Here is a 24277-nt window from a genome sequence, read left to right as displayed (position 1 = left end):
CAAGGAAAAATACAGTAACAAGTAAATGAAAAAAAAAATACATTTCAACCAAATTTTAGATGAATCACATCCCAGATGGCTTTCAAGAGATAACTCTGTTTCAGCCAAATCAGTTGGGCCAACAAATGTGATGACAGCCAAAACAATCAAGTGCGAACAGAAGGTCAATTTAGATTCACTTCACTGAAAATGCAGATAAAGATTGGAAGTCCAAACATAAAATGCAGAGTGCTAAACTCAAATGAACCATCAAATGATCATCAACTAAAAATTAATGAAACCCCAAAAGAACAAAATAAACAATTGCATAGGATCAGCAAAGGGCGTACCCAGTGTAGAGAGCCCCCGCTCTGTGCAGGGTCTGGAGAAGGGTGTTAGTGGCAAGCCTTACTCTCGCCTGTGCAATGCGAGGAGACCGCGACTCGAACCCGGGACCTTCCGGTCACAAGTGGTAAGACTACCAATTGCATAGGATCAGCAAAGCTGATAACTAAATATCACCACCTATAAAAAAATAGCATAGGCACTCCTAGGACTTTGTTGAAGAAAAAACAAAAGCATAGTTTTTCCTCTACTCATCGGACCAAGCACCAAGAAAACAACAGCAAAATCAAAAAGATGCCACGAGCAGTCATACACCACGAGGGAAAAATAGCAGGAAAAACTAGCGAAACGTGAACACAAAAAGGCTAAAACAAACATCTAATATCAGACATGCTACAAACTTGAGAAAAATCATCTACTCTTACACATTCAGAATTAAATGACATTAGATTATCAGAATAACAATTTTCTCAATTCAACCTAGAGAAAATATAGAAAACGACAACACTCTAAAAATAGTGATACCTGCAATCCCTACATATCAAAAGGCACTCAGATGGAATGCCATCCAAACAAACAGAAGCGAAGTCATACAACACACACATCCAATGCCTCAACGACAGCAACAGAGCAGTCCACACACTGAAGATGTTAACAATAACACACACCGAAGAAAAACACAACTCATATAACCTACATGGAACGACCAAAATCGTCACACTTGAAAGCAATCATCACATATAAAACGCAAAATAAATAGACCATCATAGCTATGAAAATTACATCTAAAAAAAGTCAACTCCACCTTCTAATGCTCCCTCACAAAATCAAGTAATCACCACATCAATAACTGGACCAAGCAACATACGTCAAAACATCAATAGACATCCCAGAAAAAACCTAAAGAACATACCTGAACATAAATCTGTACACCAATTGGCCTTGAGTATCTCAACCAGCAACCACCCAGCAGCAGCAACAACTTTCAACTACTGCATCAGCAGCAAAAAGCAACTTCAAGAAAAGAATAGGTGCAACATACATAGCTAAAGTTCTCGCCTTGATTGCCTAATCGAAATGATTTCAAGAAAGAATAGGATACATCTTCGTCCTTGTTGATAGGTGTAAGAGCAATTATCACTACATGGCCATCCTTGTCCTGCAGTGGTATTCCAACAGCTCAGATCTGCCTTGCTGACGGCAAAATGGCATGACAAATGAACTGGTCCACTCATACAAAAATGCACGCACTCACCTCATCTCTCTTAAATGCTTTAGCATTTGGACAGCATGAGTGGTTCATGCATCTCTGCAAAAAGGAAAAGAACGCCGTTCCTGCCCACGAGAAATACCGGGGACAATAACGTATACTGATAAGCAAACATAGGCAAAAAAAAAATAATGTCAAAGAAACTTATAGACGTTGAACAAGTCTGTGAACTACTGAAAAGGATACAAGGTGCACACTCAGGATCAAATATTGCATCCTTGAGAAGCTACAGTGACTACAAAAGCATAGAGCTTAACTAGACCTTGGTCATAAAACATAGAAAATATATAAGATTCTATGATGCCATTGTTCCTGAACTCATGTCTCAATTTACTTGCCAGTCACCTTATGTGGATTGAGTTCAGTCAGTAATAATGCTCCCTTCAGCATGCCCAGGCCAAGGAACAACAAAATTATCTAATCATGAACTACAACAACAATCAGTGATTCACTAAAAGCACCCAGGGATTGGCGAACAACTTGACACCCATGAGAGGTGACAAAGTCACTACAATAATAAAAACACATAGATTAAGTCATACAAAAGACCAGCTACACAATAAATTGCCCAAAATCATGATAACTGTCCTCAGAGTCTGAGAATGCAAATGAAAGTCAACTAATAAATGACAAATTCTACTTAAAGCAGAGCAACTTATATATTGTTTATTCCACCACAACGAATAGAAAAATATCTTGGGTGGTTCAACTAGAGCTCTTAATTACAGCATGGCTCACATGGACATGGAAGAGAACTAAAAAAACCCACACCCAAACACACACACAAAGAAAAAGACACACACAGAGAGAGAAAGAGAGAGAGTGCAGCTACCAAACACAGCAAACTCAAAAGGCAAAATTCAACTAAACTAAATAAACATTCTGTCGGGTTCATAAACTCAGGGTCCCCAATGGGCCCGCTTTCCAGCAAAAGCTCGGCCCAGCAGACGGCATTACAACAAACTCGCGACTCCTAGGCCGGCCCAGATACCTAACGACAGGCCGGAAGAACGATCCAGTCTCCGACCGGAAGGCCTGGACAAGGAGGGGACAACACTCGCTTCCGACTCCGACCCGCTTTTCTGACAGGGAATACACCAAACCTCTGCTTACAGCTCTTCTCCGACCGGCGCGGTCGGAGCCAACTGGGAACAACCGATCAGAGATGCCCGCTCGGTGAGGACCCAAGAATCAAGCAGAGTAGATAAGGCAAGGCGATCAAGTCAACCACAATACCGAGGACCATACCCTACACACCTACAGGACAGTACCGCCAGGCCATGCCAGAAGGGTGCTTTGCAACCTTCCAGGCATGTTAGAACCTGAACAGTGTTGTGGGCACCGGCGTTTGTCTTACAGTGTTGTGGGCGCCGTCATTTGCCATACCAAGCGAACACAGTAAAGCCCGCCAAACACGTCGGACATAAACAGTATTGTGGGCGCCGACGGCCGTCTTGTACCTGACAGCGTGGGCAATAAGACTTAGTAAAACACAAGCACACACTCTCTCTCTCACTTGTAAGGCCACCTCCTTCACCTATAAAAGGGGATGTGCTCTCTCCCAACAAAGGAGGATCATTCCGACTCTCTCTCTGCTAAGCTTTAGACATTCTGAGCAATCGAATAGCTCCACGGCTCTAGAACTCTAAAGCTACACAGAGCATACGTTCTAATACTTAGCGCACGTAAGGAGCTCCCGTCACTCTTGACCCTTCGGTCCAGAGCCTGACCAGACCTTTAATACCTCCTTCTCATTCCAACTCATTTGTAACCTCACAACAAACTTCGAGCACCTGGGCTCAGGAATAAAGTCATCGACCGACTAAAACTGGACGTAGGGCACGTTGTCTGAATCAGTATAAACCCTGTGTCATTGAGTGCTAGGCCACATCCGATCACAACGCACGACAAAACTATAAATATTTACTTGTTGGTCACTTTTCGCACCGACAGTTGGCGCCGTCCGTGGAGAGCACGCCGTACGTTCACGCTTTTGATCATCAAATGTCCCACCTTTTCGCCATCTTTGGCATGATGGGCTCAAGCGATACGATTCGCTTTGGCTCGCTGGAGTTTCCCATGCTTCCGCCTGTTGGGATGTGGGTTCCTCCCGTCTTCGATCCGTTCCAGACCTTCCTTTTCGGAAGCCTAGACTTCATCACCGACCAGCTCAGCGTGCTTCGCCTCCGCAAGGGGGCACTTGTCCCGGCACCCGTCGGAGGAGGAGCACCCTCCGTCGGCTCCGAGCCACCCAGCGACTCAATGATGAGACACATGTGCTTTGCTCCGAGCCCACGCTGGGCTCAAACCCCACTGTGAGTAACGTACATATTGTTCTTTACTCGCTATTTAATATCTTCCGCCGACTCTCTAGAGGGACCCCATTGTCCCCACCGTGACCGCCGTTTGACCGGTTCCCCTACGGCCTTGTGTCCCCCGCTCGCGTGGGGGCTCCGAAAGATGCTGCCGCCGCCCCCTCTCACATCCGAATTCGTGGGGATGGCGGGCTATGCTCCTGTCTCTTTCCACGACCTCGTGGATGACGAGGTTGAAAGCGACGGCTCCAGCATCGGTGACGTCGTGGCACCTAGCCACCCTCTGTCCCAGGAGTGCGCTATGACGGGCGCTCCAGGACAGCTGTCGGTGGTAGCGGAGTCTCTACAGACTCACACCCCTCTGGACCCTCGTGCGGAAGCCCTCGCTCGTGCGCAGGAGCACGACAAAGAGTTGCGACAAAGGCGGTAGAGCCAACTGCCACCTGCGCTGGCACGCTCAGCGCAGCACGCTACGCCACACGCGTGTAACCCGGCGAGCGGCGCCCGGGGTCATTCCCGTCAGGTCCAGCGCAACATCATGGACGGAGGAAACGATCCCCCACAGTTCGCTTGGGCTGACCAGAACGTCGCTGCTGCGGCAATGCTTCTGCGCGGCCTTCCCGAGCCTATCCACCCCTAGGAGCAGACGATCCACCAGAACCTCCGAGCACTGATGGAAACCGCCGTCGTTCAACAGGCGGAACGCTCTTTGTTGCGTTTGCATTTTCAGCAAAAGCAAAACGACTCATATCAAGTGCGCAGGGCGCCCTATATGGCTATATCTAATCTTTGACAAATGGAGCTACTGTCACTTTAATTACTGATCGAGTCCGGGAAGTTGCGATGCGGTGAATCAACCGCGCACTACACACCCGTGGAGCCATCACGCCACTCATTCCTGTCGGCCGAGTTCGTCTGGCGTCTCTGCTTTTGCTACGCAAGACCCGAGTGATAGATGAGGTCACCACATTAGCAGGGAGTACTCCGTTGAGTACGGCTAGCTTTCAGCTTTTGCTTGAGCGTGAGGCGCAATTTTGACGTGATAACTGTTTTTGTTTATGATCACCATGTCTTATAGGAGCACCAGCGATGCTGCGGCGATTAGTGGCCTCGGTTGGTGACATGCATGATGTGTGACTGTGTCATGTCATGGTGTGTGCATGCCCGGCAGTGGGTGAGCGGGATGCATGGATTTATATTTATATTTGATTATGTTTGTAGGTGATAGTACATCGTTTTTACACTTCGTGTTACACGCTGGAGGATCCATCGGAGTGCCTTCCAGTTCCAGACATGCCATCGTGCGCCCGGCCAGTGCCATTGTAAAGGCGTTTCCTGTCGGCTCTTCTAAACAATTAAGCAGCTGTATACAGCACTACCCACAGAAGATTTTCTGTATTTGTAACTATTATTTATCTTAGGCCAGTCTCAATACTTAGTTTCACTGTACGGTTTCCAAAAAGCCACATCAGCTTTAGTGGGATAAAACAATGAATGAAACTAGCCTTCACAGTACAACGATTTCATTGCACCAATTCCAAAATTAAGCAAAGCATTTAATTGCTGTTGAATGAAGGATCATATGCACCGATTAACTGTGTAGCCATTGACAGACACAAACACACAGAGATAACATTACCATTGTTCAGATAAACGGAACAGCCTCAGATAAACGAAGCACCATTGTTTAGATAACATACCATTCTTCAGATAAACTAATATAGATATAGCCTTCAGCCTTGCACACGGCCAGACAAACAGAACAACAGCATTCAACCTTGTTCAGAGATAACTAGAGCATACGACTGGAACTTAGATAGTAAACTAAGATATATAGATAAAAAAAAGTTCAGATAGCCAACAGCCTTGCACACGGCCTCTCACTGGTTCTTCTCTGCACCCCATACGTTTAGTACTGCAGGATTAGATTGCCTTCAGCCTTGGTTTCAGATTTGCCTTCAGCCTTGGTTTCAGCCTGCAGAAAGAAAAAAAAAATGTTCAGCATGAGCTCTCAGGCTTCACAAAAAAAACAGTGCAGGATCAGATCACAGATGAAGTAGTTAAATTCTTAAGCTTTATAACTAACTACAATAGATTACAATTCTTAATGCATAAGATAGTCACAAGTACTAGATATATGTGCACGTCCACCAAACTTATTCCAAATATGTTCAACCAAATCATTCTTAAGTCGGCGATGAACCGATTTATCTCGAATAGAAGTGTCTTTTTCTAAAGCTCTCTCTAACGGAACATTCTGATCTGGAGAGAATTCCGGTTCTTGAACCGTTGATGAACTAGGAGGCACATTTAGATCTAGATTTTCTTCAATAATGTCTTGTTCCTTCTCATCTTCAACTATCATATTGTGAAGTATGATGCAAGCTAGCACGACATCACGGAGTACAGCTCGGTCATATAGACGAGCTGGTCGTTTTAAGATGCAAAATCGCCGCTGCAATACACCAAAGGCTCTCTCGATATCCTTTCTTGCCCCTTCTTGTTCCTGTGCATACAACTTCTCCTTGTCAGTGATAGGGAGTCGTATTGACTTAACAAACACTGCCCATTCAGGGTATATTCCATCAGCAAGAAAATACCCAATGTTGTGTTGATTCCCATTTACCATGTACTGGACTCTAGGAGCTTGTCCTTTTAGCTCATTGATAAAGACAGTGGACTGGTTCAAAACATTAATATCATTGTTAGAACCCGCTATTCCAAAGAACGCATGCCAAATCCAAAGATCATGTGATGCCACGACCTCAAGTATCAGCGTCGGCACTTTCTAATCACCCCGAGTGAACTGACCCTTCCATGCATTTGGGCATCTTTCCTATTGCCAATGCATGCAGTCAATGCTGCCAAACATACCAGGAAAACCTCGTTTCTCACCAAGTTTGAGTAGACGTTCAGTATCTTCCATAGTGGGGGCGCCTCAGGTGTCTCTCACCAAAGACTTCTCTAACACCTTTCACAAAATTCTTCAACGCCTCCATTGTTGTAGTCTCTCCTATCTTCAAGTACTCATCTAGTTCATCTGCACCACTACCAGTAGCCAATTGTCGAATAGCTGCAGTACATTTTTGTAGTGGACTGAGCCCTTGCCGAATAACGGCATCCACTCTTTGAGTAAAATAATCAGACCATTGGCCTAATGCCTCAACAATGCGAAGGAAAAGTGGCCTAGACATACGAAATCTTCGGCGAAAAATATTGGAAGGATAAAGAGGATTTTCTAAGAAATAATCATTCACTAGTTTTTGATGTGCTTCCTCTCGTGGCCTCTTGATGTGCTTCCTCGGATTGAATCGATGATCTGTAGCATCTTTTTGAAGACTTTCCATGGTGGACTGCATGAGCACCGTAGCTTGATTGAGAACATCATCTATGATCTGACCCTCAGCAAGGAATTCATCCAACGAGGATAGAGGATGTTGGCTTCCATCAGGGTTGTCATTTTCCTCGGACATCTTTGGAGAACATAAAAAAATAGTGAATACAAGAGGTAAGGAAAAGAGACGGCGCAGAGATGTGAAAGATGCATAAGTTACCTCAAAGTTCTGCACTACAATCTGTAGAACTAGATGGCAAGAGAATGAGAAAGAGAGGAGGCCTTCGTGTGAGCAAAAGAGAGAAGGCTCGGGAGTCTATATATAAGTTCACATGCAGCAGTTTTCACACCTCATATACATGTGAAAACTGCCATGCATGCACTAGATGTGAAACTGCCAAAGATATATAATGCCAGGCTGCGGGACTACACCTCATATACATAGTGCAGCAGTTTTCACACATATATAGTGCTGCATTGATACTATGCATAGTGCAGCATTAAGTCTTAAAATAAAGTGCTACATTAAGATACATGAACTGAGAAGTCACACAATATATAGTGCAGCAATAAGACAGAGAAAATACCTTAGTCAGCAAACAACTTTTCCTCAAGCTTACGTAATGCCTTGTCTCGGTTAGCCTTTTGATCTTCAGACATGTGACTTGTATCTTGATTGAGCAGGGAATTGTAAACTTGAAACATCCTTGCTTCATTTTCCTCCGTTGCTGCCTTCAAATTTGCGTTTGATATCTTAAGCTGTGCTTCCGTAACATTTTCGCACTCCACCTTTCAATCTTGCTGCACCTTGATAATTTTTTCAATATTGTCACCAATGATGACAATTACGTCCGTAATGTTATCCTTCTTGCGCTTTCCACTGCGCTCAGCCTTTGCTGCTTCTCTACCAATAGGCCATGACTGTTCTTCTGGAACATCAAGTATCTCATTCTTGTCTTTCTCTTTTTCCTCAAACAGTGCACACCATTTGGGCTCCTCTTTTAATATCTTCCACCAATGCACCAACTGAAAACGCTTTCTAAACCTGGTTTCATATACCTTTTGTGCCTCTTCCTCTAACATGTCATCTGAGTATCCGCTTGTATGCATTTGAGCTATCTGAGTCCAAGCGTCATTGAAATCAGTGATCGAGGACTTGAGGCGTGACTAGTGAATCTTCAATTGGTTTATTTCTCTTCTAGGCTTCCCATTCCCTTTCTTGTTAAACTCCTCAGTGATTTCTTTCCAAAATGTATCAAATTTCTTGTCGTTACCCCTAATTGGGTCTTTTGAAACATTCAACCAAGCACTGGCCTACAAAATACGAAATAAAAAAAGATGAACAAATCAAGTATTGTACCAATCACTGGCCTACAAAAAGAAAAAAAGTGATCAGTGATTACCAGTCTTGTTTCCTCGTCATGAGTCCAAAATCTTTTCTTTCCTCCCCTTTTTGCCTCATTGGTTTCCTCTTTGTCAATGTCAATATGCACCGTATTGTTTATTGAAGAGCCTTGTTTCACAGGTTGGGAAGTTCCTGTTCCATACGCATTTGGTGGTGGTGGTGGAGACATTGGATTGAAGGTCATAGTGTGACCAACCAAATGAAAATTTTCTCCTTGGACCTGTTGTTGATTAATCATATTTAGAAAACCACCTGGCGGATAGATCCTGAACATGTGTTGGACTGTTGGTCAGGATAAAGTTTTGACTACAAAATGCGTGGAGATTTCCATATATTTCTCTTGTCCTTGGATGGCTCTTGTCACCAACAATGAAAGTACTACTACTTGGTTATGTATTAGGTACAGAATTCAGAAAAAATGTTTGCTTGGCCTAGTCACAATAAAGAAGGATTGGGCATTGTTGGTTTGCAGATGGAAAGAATGAACTAGTTGCATAGATAAATAAAGAAAGATTGGTACAGAAATCAAAAAGAATGAACTAGTTGCACAGATTGAAATCAAATGGTTACCATGAATTTGGGCATTGTTGGTTTGCAGATGCCAAATTTGGGGGAATGGCGCCGCATCCTGCTCCTTGCGGTGTCCATGGCGGCACAATGGATGTCGGCGCAGTAGAGGAGGAGCTAGGCACAGCAGGGCCGACAGTCGACCCAGTAGGGGTGGGGGTCATCACGGCTAGCGTTGCAGTCGACGCAGCTGGGGACGAAATCGGCGGCGCCGGCGGCGGAACCAATGGTGGCGCAGGCACGGCGGCCTTCTTCATGCCGAGCCGATGTTGACGAGCGTTCCCTCCTCTACCAGGAAGGCGTCGCCTAGATTCCTTTGCCGGCGGTGGATCCGTGGCGGCTCGCTTTGCCGGTGGCAGATCCATGGCGGCTTGCTGGCGCTAAACCCTAGGGATGGCGGACGGTGGACGGCGGATAGGTTGGTTTGCGCACGCGGATGGGGTGGGAGCTGGATGGTACAAGGAGGGAAGAATCCTCGACAGCACGGGAGGATGGGGATGATGGTGGCCGGCTCCGCGCGCGCACAGTATCAGGGATGATGAAACGATCTTCCTCAACGCTGGTTTCACGCGAATACCAAGACTTTGGAAACAGTGCGACCTTGTTTCACCGAGATGAAACTTTCTCCTTCTCTCTCCTCCCCATTTCATGTAAAAATTCCTTTACTGCTGATGTGTCACCACATTAAATGTGATGACATCCCTATGAAACTCCCATTGAGACTGGCCTTACAAAACTACTCATTGGTTTTAGCAAAACATAAAAATAGTTTTTTTGTCGGCCCAACCAGTTAAATGATCTCGCAATTTAAAAACAATAATGATACCATTAAGATGTCAGCATGGCGGACGCCTCCCTCCGCTCACTTCGGCACGCACCGCTCATCCAGTGACCCTATCCGCTCGTCCCGTCCATGCGCCCCGATGCTCGCTGCGCTGTTTCGTCCCTGCGGCACCATTCCCATCCGCCCACCCCACTCCGCCTCGCTGCCACCGGTCCCCCGCAGAGCCACGTCCCTGCCGCCCCGCGCCCCATCCCATGCGGCCTCCTCCGTGCCGCCTCCCCGCGCTGCCTCCTCCGTGCCGTATTCTCCACCAGGCCTAGTCTGCCTCGCCCGCCTCCTCGCTGTGACCGCCTCCAATGAGCTGGCGAGCCGCGTCCGCCTCCACCGAGCCGACAAGCCTCCATGACGGATGCTCCAGCAAGCAGGGGATGAGATTCATGTGACGTCGCGCCCACCGGCGAGTTGCCCGCGCCGCTGCCGCATAGCGAGGTCCATGCGCCGTCGTCGACCTCCGTGCCGGCGTGCCTCCATTCATCCAAGCAAAGCCCATGTTTCATGTGTTTCAGATGTTTCATCTGGATGTTGCAAGTGTTTCATCTGGATGTTGCAAAAGTAGATCTCGTTTTCTAGACGTATGTTTGCAAGTGTTTTTATCTAGATGTTACATATATTTTCACACATATGAAGTGTTTTCAGGTGTTTTTTTGCAAGTGTTTCAGAAGCATGTTTCACGTGTTTCATCTGCCTACAGACGTATGTTGTAAGTGTTGCATCTGGATGTTTCAAAAGTAGATTGAGTGTTGCATCTTTGTCCTTGCTTTTGTGCTACCTCGCCTTCACCTCGGTGTCTCCTCCTCCTCCCGACACCGGTTGGGCATCCGCTGCCCCTCCCCCTCTTCTAGATGCTGGCCTAGCCACCTGCTGCAGTTGTTGGCTGCATGCATGCACGTGAGTAGCGGAGAGGGCACAAGCGGGGACTCCCCACGTGTAGTCTGGCGACATGGGCCCCATGTAGGTGGGTTGTTGGTATATTTTAGACACACAGATAATCCAAAAGCACACGAATACCGATGTAGCTTTCACCCAGAAATATTCTAAGTATCGTATACATAGGAAAACATGTGGGATTAACTACAGTCTAACTTAACTAGGGGTAGCAACAAGGTTAAGGATAAACAGGAGCGTAGAGAGGATTACTAAGGTTCTTTAGTTCTGACTTGGGTAAGCTATGTCTTCTACTATTTAAATGGGGACATTACTAAGGAAAGACACCAGCAGAGGATGCTTTCCGTAGTAACCGGGTCCTACTTAGCCTACAGATGGGAGGTGGACTACAAAGGACTCAACGAGATTGTCACACTCATGATCTAACACCAGTCCAGAATGTAGGGTGCATCCACGATTAACCCAAGTCTAAGCACCATGCTTACACTTACTATTAATACTTTAACCTAGAGCATCTATAGATTAAAGCACTCAAAAGAGAGTTGCGAACCTGATGAACAATATAAACACGATACTTACTTGTATCAGAAGTTTATTACCTGAGAAATCTCAGACACAAGCTCAAGTAGAACTTGAATCCACCAAGGTACAAGCCATAGAGAGAGCACTGATAGGCTGGCACTTCCTCCAAACTCTTTCCTCACTCTCTATCTCACTATTTCTATTTACAAGACTAGATCCTAACTTGGAGGACTAATCTTCTCTTGATTGCTGGCTCTGATCCTAATGATGAGGATATGAATTAGGGTTTCAGGATTGCTATGCTGGAGGAGGTACATGGGCGTATATATAGGGGGGCAATGTCAAATCTAGACCCTCGGATCAAACCAACATTAAGCAACTAAAAGGTCCTTGTGTGGTTTTGGTAATTGAGTGACAACCTAGGTGGACTAATTGTGTTTATGTGAGATACACAGGTGATTAGTCCATAGGTACATATGTGTGAGCAACATATGCCATGAAGGTAAAAATAGCTTGGAGATGTTGCAAAGCTCACACATGTGATGATGAAGGAGCTCATTGCACATGAGACATGACGTTGAGTCATGTGATCAAGGTGGAGAAGATCAAGACAAGACTTGGCTTGATGGACTGGTTGCAAGCGTGAAGGGCAAGTCGGAGGCTTTGGAGCAATGGACCACGTGGCGGTGAAGCTTGAGCAAGACTTGGCGCCGATGGACGAAGGCAACGGTGAAAAGCAAGTGAAGTCAAGATCGATAAACCAATATGATCATGTGATGATATGAAGTGGATCATATCATTGTTGATCGTGTTGGTGCATATGTTGCATCGACATTGGAGGAGATGGAATAGAATGCGCAAGGCAAAGGTATAACCTAGGGCATTTCATTTCACTGGTCATAGGTGTGTATAGAAGTACTCAACACGACTTAACCAAAATAAAACTGAGAAGACTCAGGAATATAGGCTCAAGGATTCAAGGTATGGCTTTAGCAATAATCAAGGTTCTTTTGCGTAAAAGCTCTCTAACAAGATTCTTTATATCAACATTTTTATCATCAAAAAGATCATATACAAAGTTGACATGATCCGTATTGAGATCATGAAACTTCGTATCCAACACTTTCTCAAACCTTACTCAAGTTCTAGTTATTAACTACGATGATGAACAGTGAGTTTGAGTCTCCATAACCGAGGAGCAACGACGATTCGAACCGATTAAAACCCAGCTGGGGATTCCAGACCACACGACATATGCAGGTCCCTGACCTACATATACCAACCTACCCTCGGATCCTCTAAAACAAGAACAGGTCCGCGTCACCCGAGAATATAGTACTCCACCAATCTAGCCCATTGCCACGTGGGTACATGCTATTCCCACCATCTCTCCACTCCCAGTGCGTGAGTAGCCATTCTCGTAATAGAATAGCCGAGTTAAGGCTTACCGGAGTATGTGATTAGTACTACAAAGTCTCACCTCATGCAATTCAACAATGGACGGACATTAATTGACATAGGCGGAAAGAACCCACTCACAAGACCTCCATGTCTTATGGCTCTCATACACCGAGTCCGCCCGGTCTAGATTTATTATTCCACATGCTCATATCTCATGATAACATAAGTGACCAAACGTAACTAAGGATCCATTTAAAACTCGCAGGTGGCAGGTAATCATCCGACTTTTATCTGTCTAAGCATGGCTATGCATAACTAGGCATTTATGAAGTAAAACTGGTAACAAGGTAGATATGGAAAAACAAGGTTGGTAATGCACCAATTAGGTTTTCACTTGACTCCTAATCACTTAATGCAGTAAATAAAAGCAAAAGCGATAAAAATTTGTAAAACACAAGGTAGGTTTAAATGCATCCGGGGCTTGCCTTGGTTGATGGAAAGGTCAGGTTCCGAAGACGTTCCACAATGATCAAACCCGACCTCAACAGATGGATTAACTTCCTCCTCAACCTGATTCACTACCACGTGCTCACTTTCATTCACTACACGTAGTAACAATGCCATGTTTGATATAATGCGAGATATAAAACATGATGCTTCATGATGGATACAAAAATTAATAACTTGAATACAACTTTCCTTCACGGTACAATTGCAAGTAATTATCATAAAGCATTTTTAGTCGTTCTTCTAACAAGTCAAAGGTTCACTTATCATACATGCTTATCAACTAAAGCCTCATCATGAAAAGATATGTATCAACAATATACAAGGAAATGTATAACTTTTACTTTTTACCCAAGAGGTTGCATCTAAGAAGAAATCAAGTTTATTAACATGCATTTACTAATAAAATTCTTAATTAAGTCATTTAGAATTATTAACTAAAGGGTGAACATAAGCATATCAAGAAGGTAATCACTTGGCCATGACACAGCAGGGGTGGGGTGTTTCATGATCTATAATCAACTCCAAAACCCATTCAGGACATCTCATGATTTATGTTTATCATTTTGACAATTATTAACTAATAATTAAGGCATATAAATAAGAGTATAATTAAACATCATCAAATTAATCCCAAACTTTTTGTGGAGGTAGGCTTTAACAATAAATAGATACAATAAAAGTTTCATGGTCATTGGATATTTATTTTGGCCTATAAAAATCACACAACAAGCATTTATTAATTAAAAGAATTAATTTTTAAGCATCCAAAAACTGTTGATTTTCATGGTTTCATATTTTTCCTACATAGAGGACATCATGAAGAGGCTACACAAAAAGTTTCATGATTTTAGCATGCACCAATAAATAGTAATCAAATTCACAAGTTTCAGCTAAAAATAGAAAAAGAAAAAGAAAAACCCTATAGCGAACTATTCACCTGAGTCACGCTCTTCGCATTTAGGCCCCTGTATTAGTTCTTATTGCTGCGCGAAGCCCCTATCGCGAATTTGAAGAACAGAGGACGCCGGAGAAGCTCGATTTCTGGCCGGCTGACGCTTGTAGGTGGCGAGGGAGAGGTGCTGGAGTAAGCAAGGGCCTGTGCGCACCCGTGTGTGGACGAATTATTGCCGGAGATGGCCTGTGAAGGGCTGCCCACGTGCACCGGTGATCTGTAGCGGCGGACATGGTGGCAGGCTGCGTTCCGACGTGTCCTGTGGATAAGACGAGCAACCGGTTTGCTTGTGAGCATCACGGCACAGAGGTAAGCGCAAAACAAGAGAGAGAAAGGAGCGAGAGTAGCTGGAGTAGGCCAGTCACGGCGGAGGCGAGCTCGTCGGCCATGGTGGCTGGTCGCGGCGTGAACCGAGCGCTCGGGCAAATTTTTGCCGATAGCAGTAGCATATATGGGTGAGGGAGCAGCACAAGGAGCAGGCGAAGCTGGGTGAGCGAGCTATTGGGTGATGGTTGATCATCGGCGATGAATTACACCAGCAAAGAGAGCTCGGTCGACGGCGGTTCTGAGAGAGAAAAGAGAGAGACGGCGTCGACACTTGGCTTTAAAAGGGCGCAGCAAGACTTCTGGGCGTGCCAGCGGCTGCGCGAGCTCGGCCACGTAGACGGCCGCGTGCCTAGGCACAAGAAGCAGCGCGAGGGCGGCCAAATGGCGCACGGCGGTGATGAGGCAAGCTGGCTGCTGCCAGCGGTACTGTAGCCGACTGACAGAGCATTTTCCCTTCTTTCATTCTCCCGATTCCAAACATACAATTGATTAGCTCCTTTAACAAAAGTTGTTAATCTTCCCAAGATCTCCAACTTTGTATAAAAGTCTGACATCAAAAGATCAAAGGTTTGAGAGATTTTGAATTTTGAACACAGGAACTTGAAATTGCAAATTCTGAATTCAGTTTCCAGAGGTTTTCAAAACTGTTATGCTTAAGCATTTCTAGGAATTGATTAGTTAACAACCATTAAGTAATCATCACCACTAATGGCACATTACCAAAACTTAAACATCATACCAACCAATGAAACAAAAGTTGTCCAACTTTTATTTGTGAAAAATGTTTAATAGATTCCCACATCAAAATTCACAAAGTTTCCTAATCATTATTATTAACATTATTTCAGGTAATATATAAAACACTCCATAAAATAGCATTTGCATACTATAATATAAACATGAAATGCATTCATGAGTTGATGCATGATGATTATGCATAATGATGACATGATCACCTTCTTAATTATTTTTTTAACATCTGGGATGTTACAGTTGCCTTGTTATTGAGCATTGCTAGTGAGTTTAGGTGGCTTTGTGCTTTTGCTTACTAGCTTGTGTAGGAGCTTCCTTGTTGCTTGAAGTACTAGTGGCACAGGTTTGTGTGACCTTGCTTCTAGAATTGGTTAGGTGAGCTCTAGCTAGTCCGGCACCTTTGTTGCTTAATTAGTATCTTTGGAAGGTGCTAGAGAACATAAACAAAGGGGTGTAGTCTTGGCTAGACCGATAGTTTTAATTCCGTACTTTTTTCGGTTAGAGGACATGATTAATTTTAGAAAGGACTATTCATCCCCCTCTAGTCCACCATCTCGACCCTACAGCAACGGCATAGATTTGATCTATAAGGCGATGGAGAACCGACGTTCGAAGGAGGCACTGCCAGGTGCGTCCCACAGGCCGGCCAGCCTACAGGTGGGGCCGGCCAGCCCCACATGTATGCCTCTAGGCGTGGGTCTTAGTGGTTTGCCTTTTAAAGTGTTCTAGAGTCTTCCTAAGTCGGTTCCGTCGCGGTTGAACTTGATTTACTTTGATGAATAGGTCATCCTTGACGGTTTTGTGATTAAATCCTCCTGCAGTCATGAAATCACCAAAACTCGTGGATTTTTTAGTTTAAACCTCTATCCCTATGTTTGGTGATGAAATTAAGTATATATATAGGATATATTGATGGTTTATAATTGATGTTAATGACCGTCAACATAGCCGCGGGATGCAGGTGCGCGGGGGGGGGGGGGGGGGGGGGGGGGGAAGGAGTGCTGACGCGGGTATCTGGACATTCGGGCGCTAGCTTGCTCTTAAAAAAACACATATTCAACCGCTGAGCTGCACGTACCAAATACAATTTTAAAATCACCTGGTCCACAAAGCGAGTTAAAAAGTCACCTATTCGTTGTGTGAATTTTAGAACCCGCCTACCTATGTGGAGATATATGATTCTTTTTATTTTTGTATATATTAATGAATACTATGTGTCTTAAATTATAAGGTTCTGAACATTCAAAATTTCTCCTAAATTATAGAGCCTCTAGTTGAATTAAGGGATTTGTTAAATTTTATGTGCCTTAATCTTAGTTTTTTTAGGCGACGGTTATTGTATATATTTTATAGTAGAATTATGGTTTTTGTTCATTGCAATTTACGTAGACACAATCTATAATTTTTGGTTTCGAGAATAAAAAAAACCATTAGACAAAATCACAAACCTGACAAAATCTGATATGTGTTGGCACAAAGAAAATTTAACCATTTATAATTATTTCTTTTGTCAGACAAGGATAAAAATTTGATACGTTGTGACACAAAGACAAATAACAAATCACAAAAGTGACAATTTGCTTATACTAATTGGTAGTAGTACAAGAGTGTTTTCTGAAATCATCTTAAAATTTAGGCACCTGAAATATAGAAGAAGTGTTGAATTAAACCCCAACCTTTGTCTTGCATAGCTTTACCACCAGCTTCATAAGCTGTTTGAAGCTTTTTCTTTTGGTGGAACAGACATTTTGCAAATAGTTTCACCTATGAAGGTCATTAAATCCTGCTATCATGGAAACGGGTGTAACGAAGCTAAAAATAGTAGCTTTTCACATCTTCATCTTGCAATTGTGGGCCCCAATATATGTGTGGAGGCTAGATTGGCCCCTCTTGAGCAAGGACGAGCGGGCATAGCCACGGCCGCCGAGACGCTAGCAAGCACGGCCACCTAGGCGCATGCGAGTGGGCAGCCACAACTATCGAGGCGCGCACGAGGATCCCAAGGAAGCCATGGCTTAGACGTGCTGTGGATAAGAAGAAGAAGTAGAAGTAGGAAAGAGGAGAAAAAAGAAGGCTACTATAATATTTTTATTGCCAAATGGGTCTCTAAAACAAGCACAACTTTAGTTTCATTGAGAAAGTTCTTCGTGAAACTGAAAAAGATAGCTTCACTAAGAGCACCTCCAGTAGTCCCCCAATACTTCATCCCCAATAGGATGGTATTGGTGATCACCAATACTATATTTTCAGATTATTGGGGGAGATGCTCCAGCAAATCACCAAAAATCTCCCCCAGTACATGAGACCCACATGTCAGATTGTAGTTTTTTTATTTTTCTCTTTTTTTCTTTTCCTTTCTCTCTCCCTGTGACATCAGCGGTCGTCTTCTCCCTGCCGCGCACAAGTCTTCGATGCTGTGCAACCTTCTTCGATGCAAGCAGTGGGAGCAGTCCGGCGTGCTCCACCTCCGCAAGCCCTGCTCATCGTCGCCGGGCGGTTCCCATAGAGGGGCGGCCGTAGAGGGAGGCGAGTTCCCGTATAGGGGCAGCTGCAGAGGCAAGAGTTCCTGGAGAGCTTGGAGAGGCATGAGGGAGGCGGGGATTTGGCCAGAGAGCTTGGTGTTGACGGCGGCGTGGGTCCCTTCCCCACCGGTGCCCTGTGGCTTCTCCTTCCCCACCGGCGGCGCCTCCTCTCCTAGCGACGGATCTAGGCCTATCGTGGCGGCGACGGCGGCGGACTCCTAGGGCCAACTCTCCACGGTGGCGGTGGCAGCAGGGAGTGTCCATGGTGATAGCTCCTCGTCGCTCCTGAGGCATGGGATCCAGTGGAGGTCGTCCATGACGGAGACACGGGATCCAGTGGAGGTAGTCGTGGAGCCGAGGCACGGGATCCAGCGCGGCGGAGCACGCGGGATCCATGGCCACGGTGAGCCGAGAGAGAGAGGCGAGAGGGTGGAGGGTGGAAAGTGACGGTTAGGGTGGGCCCCAACGTATTGGGGGATATGCAACTCCCCCTCTATTATATTTGAGGGGAGAAGATGTGTTTTTTGGTGGCCACCAAAAAAGGGAGAGTTATTGGGGGACTGCTGGAGAAGAAAAAAATGTCACATCTCCCCTAATATGACAGGTTTATGGGGATGATGGGTGGGAGTGGAGGGCCGCTGAAGATACTCTAACGACGATGAGTCATACAAAATTGGGGAGGTGAGTGTAGAAGGAAACCCCTTCCTGCTTACTTTGCCAAGTTACCTGCTGCCTGCCTCCCCCGCTCCCAGCCCCTGGCACTATGGACTGTGGTGGTCAGGGCGTCCACAGCGGCACCAGCGACGTAGCTGGATGAGCTGGAAGGGAGAGAAAGAAATCAGAATTATTTTATTCTTTCTTTATTACCTGCAAGCCCTTGGTTCCACCTGCTCTCCTCTTAGGGCGTCCGCAATGGTGCTGAGTCAGCTAGCTATTTGAGTGTATAGCTCAGCATGTATCCTATGTGGAGGAAAGAGAAGATGCAAAAATATTCGAGCCGGCGACTTGCTCGTCGCTCAGCTCGCACGTGCGACGATGCGCCAAATCGCCAGCTTCATCGCCATCTGGTAGCTATTCTTCTAGCATTTTCAGATCCGCTGCGCGCAACCCTCTCCTCCCTCGTCCCCTGCGCGGGAATCCTTCTCTCCCATCCGCTGCGCGTGAATCCATTTTCTCTCCCGCATCACTACGCGCGAAAATCCGTCCACGGCGCGCGAAAATCCCTCCACAATCCACCTTCTCCCGCCCTTGCTCTTTCGATTTAGTTCTGGAGGCGTCAAAAGCAAGGTCTGTTCTTCTTCTTTTCCGTCATATCTTCCCATCTATCTTATTCCACAATCCAGCTCAGGTGCTTGACTCTTTCGATTCAGTTCCGGTCCGCGAGATCCTTGTCGCTGCTGGTGATGAGCCGCCGGAAGCGAGAGATGGCCCTGCCACCACACCAGACTGGATCTACTCAGATGGGATCCGCCCCTGCTTCTGCTATTCGAGTGCCTACGCATGATCCTGCACTTCTGGGTGGTGGTTCTTCTATTCCAAATATAGGAGGTCCATCAGGTAATCGAGTTCGCTCTTGGTTTCTATATTTAGCTAGATGCATAGCAGTAAGCTAGAAAAAAATCAATGAAGGGTCTGCTTGGATCCCTTGCCGCCGCTTGCCTTGTCTCGCCCGCTTGCCTCTCCTTTCCTCGCCGTGCCTTGCTAGCTCCCAAGGTGGGCGTTTGGATCCCTTGCCGCTGCCTGCCTTGCCTCGCCCCGCAGCTCGATCCGGCAGCGTCGGAGGTCGATTCGGCGGCCGCAGTGCTTGATCGGGCGGCGGCGGAGGTCGATCCGGTGGCGTCGGAGGTTGATTCGGCGGCCGTGGTGCTCGATCCAGCGACGGCGGAGGTCGATCTGGCCGCGACAGGCTCGATCCGACGGCAGCGGGGCTCGATTCAGTGGTGGTGGGGTCGAACCGGTGGTGGCGGGGATCGAATCGACGATGCCTGCGACGGCCCACGCGAGCCGCCTTGACCGCGCAGGAGAGCCAAATCGGCTCTTTTGCGTCGGCAAGGATTTTCCTTGCCCAACCGGGGAAGCTTGCAGGCAACGAGGTGAAGCGAGCGCGTACCAAACGCCTTGACTTGCTCGGTGAGGCAAGGCGAGCGGCAACAAGGGATCCAAGCAGACCCGAAGTCACTCCTGCTACTTATTGATTTTTTAGATATTTAGTGGAAGTTTATCTTGATTTCTTGATAAAGTGTTTGTCTAAACTAATGGCCGAATGGCATGACTCTGCAGCATGGTGGCCTGGACCTTTGCCACAAGCCACATCTTCAGCAGCCACATCCACAAATTGGTAAGTTTTATTTTTTTCTATGTAATTTTCTTGCTGCACTAGTTGTCATTTTATTATGTTCAGAAACAGTTAGTTCACTAGCTATATTAGTTTTATTAGAAGTAATGTTCAGAAAAAAGTTAGTTCACTAGCTATATTAGTTTCATTAGAACTAACGATATGGGTTGCTTATTTTTCAGTGGTATGGATTACTATCCACCTGGTGGTTTTATGAGCATTTTACAATCTGGACAACCATTCTTTCCTCATATTTCGGCACCATGGCCACCTATGGGAAAGGAATCTCAATTAGCACCACCAAAAAATGACTCAGGAAACCAAAATTCTAAAAAGAGATCGAAAGGCAAAACCATCATCAACTTAGATGATGGAAACGATGGCAGGACTGCAAAGCGCCTTGTATTTGATCCAGATGAGGACGTGAGGCTAGTAAGTAAAATTGTATCACTCACTTTCTTTTTGTAGCTACACAAATATATGAACCTACAACTAATCATGTATCCTAAATTCAGGTCAGTGCATGGCTGATCCACTCAAATGACCCAATCAATGGTAATTGCAAGAAAAATGAGAAGTATTGGGGTGATGTACATGGACACTACAATAAGACTACACCTACAAACCGAAAAAGAGAGGTGAAACATCTCAAAGATCGCTGGACAAAAATCAAGAGATGGGTGGCATTTTTCTGTGGAAGTTGGAAGAAGGCTACCTCAATTTATCTTAGTGGATATTCAGATGAGCAGCTAAAAGACATGGCTAAGCAGTTTTATTTGGATGACTATAAGGAAGGACCATTCACAGTTGAGCACTACTGGAAGATTCTTCGTGATGAACCCAAGTGGCATGCAGTTTTGGAAGAACTTGAAAACCCAAATAAAAGGAGTTTGGATGGTGAAGATGAGGCAATTGGCACCTCAAGGACACCAGAAGCTGTAGGAGAATTGGAACGTCCTATGGGGACACAACAAGCTAAGAAAAAACGCAATGGTAAATCTAGAGTCAGCGATGATGATGTTAGTTTAGATGAAGACTTGAAGAAATTCATTGACATTCAAGCAGCAACAAAAAAACGACAGGAAGATTTCGTAGAGGCACAAGAACGCATTTCTGAAAAGAAGTTTCAGACAGCAAGGCTTAACAGGGAGGCTGCTTTACTGGAATCATATCAAAAACTCTTGTGTATGGACACTAGGGAGATGACAGAGGATATTAGAGCTGAGCATGTCCTTGCCCTGAAGATGCTAAGGGAGAAATTGGCCGATGATTGATTGAATAACTGTAAGTTTTTTTCTGCACTGGTTATTATGTGGACCTTGCATATCATCTGAAAACTTTGCAGGTAGCATATGTAGTAAGAAATCAAAATATTTAGATATGTGGATAAGTACAAAATTTTAACAGACCACATGGAATGTATTCATCACTAGTCTGTCCTGAACCTTGAGTTACGATAGATAATGTATCAACAGTGACATGCTTTGACTAAGAGTTAGACTCCCAGAGCAGATAGTAGGGAACAAACATAATGCTACTACAAGAGTGATTATTACTTTGAGTTCGAGATATATTTGCCACAAACTTTCAGCTATGACTTAGTGCAAAGAAAGTAAAAAAAGGACAAAATGAAAGATGCAACACACATGACTTGAACATTGTATCTGGCCCATAGATCACCATCTATATAGTACAAAACATTAACTGGTGGTAACTGCCCTGACAAAATGATTTGAAATAAATGAGCTGTTCCTTGGAGGTTCTGGTTCATGCATGCATAGTTAGATGGAGGTTCTGGTACTTTGTATAAATGCATTGCTAATTATCATGCAGTACCACTAAATTTAGTCAGTCAACATCTATTACCAATGCTTTGTGAATTATCATGCAGTACCACTAAATTTAGTCAGTCAACATCTATTACCAATGCTTTATGAATTATCATGCAGTACCGCTAATTACATGACCAGTTTGGTGTAGTAGTCAAAACGCATTTGTCCTTTGTGCGTGTATATATACATGACCGGTATGGCTGCATATATGCACAGCAGCCCAAACTCTCCAACCTCTATACCCCTTTCTAAACTTGTCTCCAAACATGTCGGATCAATCCGATGATTCTGTAGACCCCTTAGAAGAGTTCTCAGGTGAGCAACAAGCCCTCGACTCTCTTGCTAGCCGGATTTTTACGAAGATTAAGGCAAAGATGGTGGGTAGTTCATCTAGGCGTCGAACCAGAAAGTACATCAACAGGGATCGTGAAGGTGCTCATCAACGACTTGTGGCTGATTACTTTGCAGAAGAGCCTCTATATTCTGATGTAATGTTTTGTAGAAGATTTCGGATGAGAAGGCATGTTTTTCTACGCATTGTGGATGCCCTGGGCAGTTGGTCTCCCTATTTCACTCAAAGGGTAGACTGTACTAATCGCCCGGGGCTTTCACCACTGCAAAAGTGCACAGCAGCAATCCGTATGCTTGCATATGGGACTGCAGCTGACATGCTTGATGAGTACTTAAAGGTTGCAGAGAGCACTGCCCTTGAGTGCTTGGAAAAATTTGTGCAAGGGGTGGTTGAAGTTTTCGGCTCCAAGTACCTTCGACGTCCTACAGCTGAAGACATGGAGCGTCTGCTCCAAGTTGGAGAGTCTCGTGGATTTCCTGGAATGTTGGGTAGTATTGACTGCATGCATTGGCGATGGGAAAATTGTCCAACAGCATGGAAGGGGCAATATACCACTGGTCGCTATGGATTCCCAACCATGATCCTTGAAGCGGTAGCTTCACATGATCTCCATATTTGGCATACATTCTTTGGTGTTGCTGGGTCTAATAATGACATCAACGTGCTTAATCAATCCCCTTTGTTTCTTGAGGCAATAAAGGGTGAAGCTCCTCGGGTTCAGTATTCTGTCAATGGTAGGCAATACAACACTGGTTATTACCTAGCCGATGGAATTTACCCAGAATGGGCAGCCTTTGTGAAGTCTATAAATTCACCTCAACTAGACAAGCACAAGGTGTATGCAGCAGAACAAGAAGGTGCAAGGAAAGATGTGGAGCGTGCTTTTGGCGTTCTGCAAGCTCGCTTCAACATTGTGCGTCGTCCAGCACGATCTTGGAGCACAAGGATTATTGGACTGATCATGAAAGCTTGTGTTATTCTCCACAACATGATAGTGGAAGATGAGGGAGAAATGGCTAAGGAGTCTATTGATCTAAATGCAATTCCTGGAGAATCAATTGTTCTTCCTCCTGAAGTGCAAAAGGCCACAAACAGTAACCCATGCTTCAATGATGTTCGACGTAGAAATTCTGCTATCCGTGCTCACTCTGTCCACACTCAACTTAAAAATGATTTAATTGAGCACATTTGGCAGCGTTTTGGCCATAGGGCTCCCCACTAGTATTTTTTTTTGCTAATAACCTCATGTAAGATCTGTCATGAATTTCTTTTTCTTATTGGCACTGTTAATTATATTGAGTAAGCTGACTTACTGCTTGTTTTCTTTTTCTAGAATCGTTGGTATGAGGTTGATTGGCATTTCTAGCAGGCTATCATGGAGGTTGACTTTTGGATTTTGGTGCTTCTTCCTCAACGATGCAGTTAGTTGTTCAGTTTGCTTTTGTGGCCTAAAATAAACATGTATGGCTAGAGTCATTGTTATCAATTAGTGCATTATGTAGTAACGAATGGACATTCTATTTTATTTCCATTTTTAAAACATTTGGTTGTCCTGGTTGCTTATTTTTAGTTGGTCATGTAATGAAATGGCTTGAGTCATGTTTATCAGTTCATCATGTAGTAACATATGGACATTTTATTTTATTGTTGTGTTCAAAAGCTTGTCCATGTTTTCATGGTTGCTACCAGTTGGTTATATTGAGATGAGATGTTTAGTGTTATTCTCCATATAGAGAGACACAAAGATAATCTTCACAGCACATCCGTTCTCTCTCTCTCTGTGCATAAAAGTACTAAAAATAACAAATAGCTAGCACTATATAGATA

General features: G+C 44.8%; 2 protein-coding genes and 2 pseudogenes across 3 annotated transcripts; 2 read left to right on the top strand and 2 right to left on the bottom strand.

Moving 5' to 3' along the window:
- Positions 1-6013: 6013 nt before the first annotated feature.
- LOC136524184 (uncharacterized) lies at positions 6014-7382 on the bottom strand (annotated as a pseudogene).
- Positions 7383-7831: 449 nt separating this feature from the next.
- LOC136524183 (glutathione S-transferase T3-like) lies at positions 7832-9580 on the bottom strand (annotated as a pseudogene).
- Positions 9581-19653: 10073 nt separating this feature from the next.
- On the top strand, positions 19654-23898 carry LOC136523041 (glutathione S-transferase T3-like). Of its 2 annotated transcripts, XM_066516824.1 has the most exons (5): positions 19654-20061; positions 20212-20269; positions 20449-20698; positions 20782-21550; positions 23784-23898. In XM_066516824.1, the coding sequence occupies exons 3-4, from the start codon at positions 20453-20455 to the stop codon at positions 21538-21540; spliced, it is 1005 nt and encodes a 334-aa protein (XP_066372921.1). In that variant the 5' UTR covers positions 19654-20061; positions 20212-20269; positions 20449-20452; the 3' UTR covers positions 21541-21550; positions 23784-23898. The 2 variants fall into 2 exon arrangements, with proteins under 2 accessions (XP_066372921.1, XP_066372920.1); XM_066516823.1 differs by having other exon boundaries at positions 19654-20269.
- On the top strand, positions 22365-23672 carry LOC136524182 (uncharacterized). Its single transcript, XM_066517640.1, has 2 exons — positions 22365-22991; positions 23091-23672. The coding sequence occupies exons 1-2, from the start codon at positions 22365-22367 to the stop codon at positions 23670-23672; spliced, it is 1209 nt and encodes a 402-aa protein (XP_066373737.1).
- Positions 23899-24277: the final 379 nt, after the last annotated feature.

The sequence above is a fragment of the Miscanthus floridulus genome, chromosome 18, assembly GCF_019320115.1.
Source record: "Miscanthus floridulus cultivar M001 chromosome 18, ASM1932011v1, whole genome shotgun sequence".
Lineage (NCBI taxonomy): Eukaryota > Viridiplantae > Streptophyta > Magnoliopsida > Poales > Poaceae > Miscanthus > Miscanthus floridulus.
The sequence above is the reverse complement of the archived record's forward strand: the minus strand, read 5'-3'. Positions and strand labels throughout refer to the sequence as shown.